Source organism: Chaetura pelagica, unplaced genomic scaffold (genome assembly GCF_000747805.2).
Source record: "Chaetura pelagica isolate M959 unplaced genomic scaffold, ChaPel_1.0 scaffold731, whole genome shotgun sequence".
Taxonomy (NCBI): Eukaryota; Metazoa; Chordata; class Aves; order Apodiformes; family Apodidae; genus Chaetura; species Chaetura pelagica.
In genome coordinates, this window is record NW_009952155.1 from 9,017 (window position 1) to 12,065 (window position 3,049).

Here is a 3,049-nt window from a genome sequence, read left to right on the forward strand (position 1 = left end):
GACGCTCAGTCCGTTCAACACAAACACACTCAAATGCAGCAGAATCTTTTGCTCTCTGGAAGGGAGCAAAGAGGGAGCGACTTTTAACACTTCCCAAGTGGTTAATTCTTAGCTCTTCCTTCCTACAGAAGCCAGAGTGGAGCCCCACCTGCCAGGCTGTGCCCCAACTCTGCCCCTCTCCCCGTGCCCCCCCAAGCAGCCCAAGCGCTCCCGAGCCGCCTTCTCCCACACCCAAGTCATCGAACTGGAGCGAAAATTCAGCCACCAAAAATACCTCTCAGCCCCTGAACGAGCCCACCTGGCCAAAAACCTGCAGCTCACCGAGACCCAGGTGAAAATCTGGTTCCAGAACAGGAGGTATAAGACCAAGAGGAAACAAGTGGCAGCAGAAATCAGCAGGTTGGACACGCGTCTGGTCGGGCAAAAAGCCACCGAGGTGCCCGGAGCATCAGTGCTGGCATTGAGGGGGGGTTGGCACTACCTGCCCTGCCTCTACTATTTGAATGGTTGGAATCCCTCCTGGTGCTTTTGAAAAAGGGGGAAGGAATCCTTTTCTCTTCCATCAGGGGGTTGGTTTGGTTGGGGTTTGGTTTTTTTCCGTCACTGCTGCTTGGTTGCTCTTTCTAAGCGAGGGGCGTTGGTGGGGAGGGGAAGCTCAGCACCTCCTGGGTGCTCACAGGCCAAAAAAACACACCCAAAAAAGCACCAAAAAACCTCAAAAGCCAAGCTTTTAGAAGGGTGGGATTCAGCAACTGAAGCTGTTAAATATTGGGCTCTTTTTGGGGTAGAAAGGGGCAGTTCCGGACACAGTGAGCACTCCTCTCTGCCCTCCCCTGAATCATCTCTTCCCCCCCTCCTCCCCTCCTCCCTGAAGATTTTGCCCCCTTTGCTGAGCTCAAAAAGCCACCTGCTGATCCTCAGCTCAGGAGGACCTCAAGGTTAGGCTGAAAAAGAAAAATAAAGCCTAAATATTCACATTGAAGTCATTTATACCCTGGTCGGGAACAGCCCTGAAGGGGATTTAAACCCCCCTCCTCTTTTTCCACCTGCTTTTGGGCAGATTTTGGGGGGTGGGGGGGAGAATGAACCCCCTTTTTGCCACCAACCTGGAGTGCCTGGGGTGGAGCTGGGCCAGCTCATCCCCCACCCAAACCTGTCCCTTGGCTCCAGGTGCCAAGGGGTGCTGATCCAGCCTCGAGGAGCCAAACCAGAACAGCCTGGGGAAGGAGGACAATGGCCCAGTGACAGATGAGTTTTGCATATCCGGGTGGTGAGGCTGGTTTGAACATTCCCACAGGGGCTGTTGAAAACAGCAACAGCTCAAAAAGGCTCCACTGGCACCCCCTCCTTGCCAGGGAAACCAGCCCAGTGCCCATCCCAGCAGCAAGAGGATGATCCCTTGTGAAAGGGATTTATTTACCCAATTATTTGCACGAGCAGGGGAGAAGCAATTTAGTATTTCTTCTTATTTTATTCCTTTTTGGTGACTGAGACAACTTCAAAACTTGAGAACACTAAGTTGGTGGGAGAAAATGTGGGAATAAATGAGATTTCCAAGTGAAATCCTCCAAGAGAGGGGAAAAAATAAACCCCTGGGTTGGTGTGAATCTCAGCCCAGCTCTGCTGGAGGAAATGGAACCTCCTGAAATACAAGGATGGGGGGGGGTTGGTTTTTACCTGTGAACCCCCAGGAATGTTCCTGTGGTGCCTGGTTTTCCTGGAAAGGACTGAAATCCACCTGTTGGTCCCATTCCCTCCTGCAGCAGGGAAATAGGGACAATTAGAGGGTGTCCATGAATTGCTGAGCTCATCCCATGGGATGCTTTGGAAGCTGATTTTCTTCCTTGCCAGTGGCTCCAGCCCCTGGGAACTGCCAGGGATGGATGAGGTGCTGGAAAAAGGGGGGTGGGATGGAGGGGGGAGGGCAGAACACCCAAAGTGAAGCCCTGCAGCCCTGGAACTGAGGCAGATCCTCAGCTCCTCTTGCCATCCCAGAGTTTGGAAAGCACCCAGTGGCTGGCTTCTTGTCTGAAAGCAACTCCTAATATCTGGAGATAACATTTTCCTCCCAGCTCCTGCTCTCAGACACTGTTTTCTTTCCCCCCCCCCCTCCCCAGCACTTGTTGCAAAGTGTTTCAACCCCAGCTCTGCTGCTTATCCAGTCCTTGGAACAAGAGGGGGGGGAAAATAAACCCCCTTGATGGCCTCAAAACCAAAGCTCCACATCCCTCTTGGTGGCATCTCCAGGGGGAGAAGGAGGTCCTGCCCAAACCCCATGGGCTCAACCCCAACCAGCCCCTTGGGCTGCTCCTCAAATCCCTCCAGGGACAGGATTTTTGGCACTAAATCCCCTGCCCCAGCAGCTCTGAGCATCCTGGGGCTGCCCCTGAGCAGGGACCACAGGGTGTCCTTGCAGGGACAGGCACCTCATGCTGGGAAGGGCTGAGTTGGGCTGGAAAAATCTGATATAAACTGCAAAAAAAACCCCACCTAGATGGAAACTGAGCTTCCTGCACCTCTTCTTTGGGAAAATGTGTCACAGCTACTTGATTTTTATCACTCTCATACTTCTTGCTGGTTTTGCCACCAGTCAAATACCCTCCTTGTTGCTTCAGCTCCTCCTGGTTTGCTGGTCTAGAGCAAGGCCAGTGCAAAACCTGGGTTTGTACATATTGTTTTTGATACCATTTTTGCCTGATGTGCTTGGTCCTTTGGAATAAAGAGCACAGGAGTTGTTCTTAAAACCCAAGTTGCCTCTGTGGGTTTTTGGCTCTGGCTTCACGTTTTCCTGCCCCATCCCTCCCAGGGTAGCCCTGAGCACCCTCTAATCCCATTTCATTCCCACCCAGCATCAAACAAGAGACTATTTCCCAAAAAGCAGGGATGACACGTTCCCTTTTCAGCCCCAAATTCCCCCAGATCCCCCCCAGTTCAGCCCAATCCCAGTGTCGCACCCCCCAAGAACTGGTCCCAGTTTGGATTTCTGCCCAGTCCTGCCACCACACCAGCACCAGCCAGGCTCTGCAGGACCACAAGGAGAAGAATTCCT

The 3,049-nt window shown here is 52.7% G+C and overlaps 1 protein-coding gene across 1 annotated transcript in view; it reads left to right on the forward strand.

The window, feature by feature from the left end:
• Positions 1-532, forward strand: part of NKX3-1 (NK3 homeobox 1) — a 1,463-nt gene extending 931 nt beyond the window's left edge. Inside the window, exon 2 of the mRNA XM_010007165.1 lies at positions 113-532. Coding sequence (XP_010005467.1) covers positions 113-532 — 420 coding nt within the window. The remainder of the gene's footprint in view (positions 1-112) is intronic.
• The last annotated feature ends 2,517 nt before the right edge of the window (positions 533-3,049 follow it).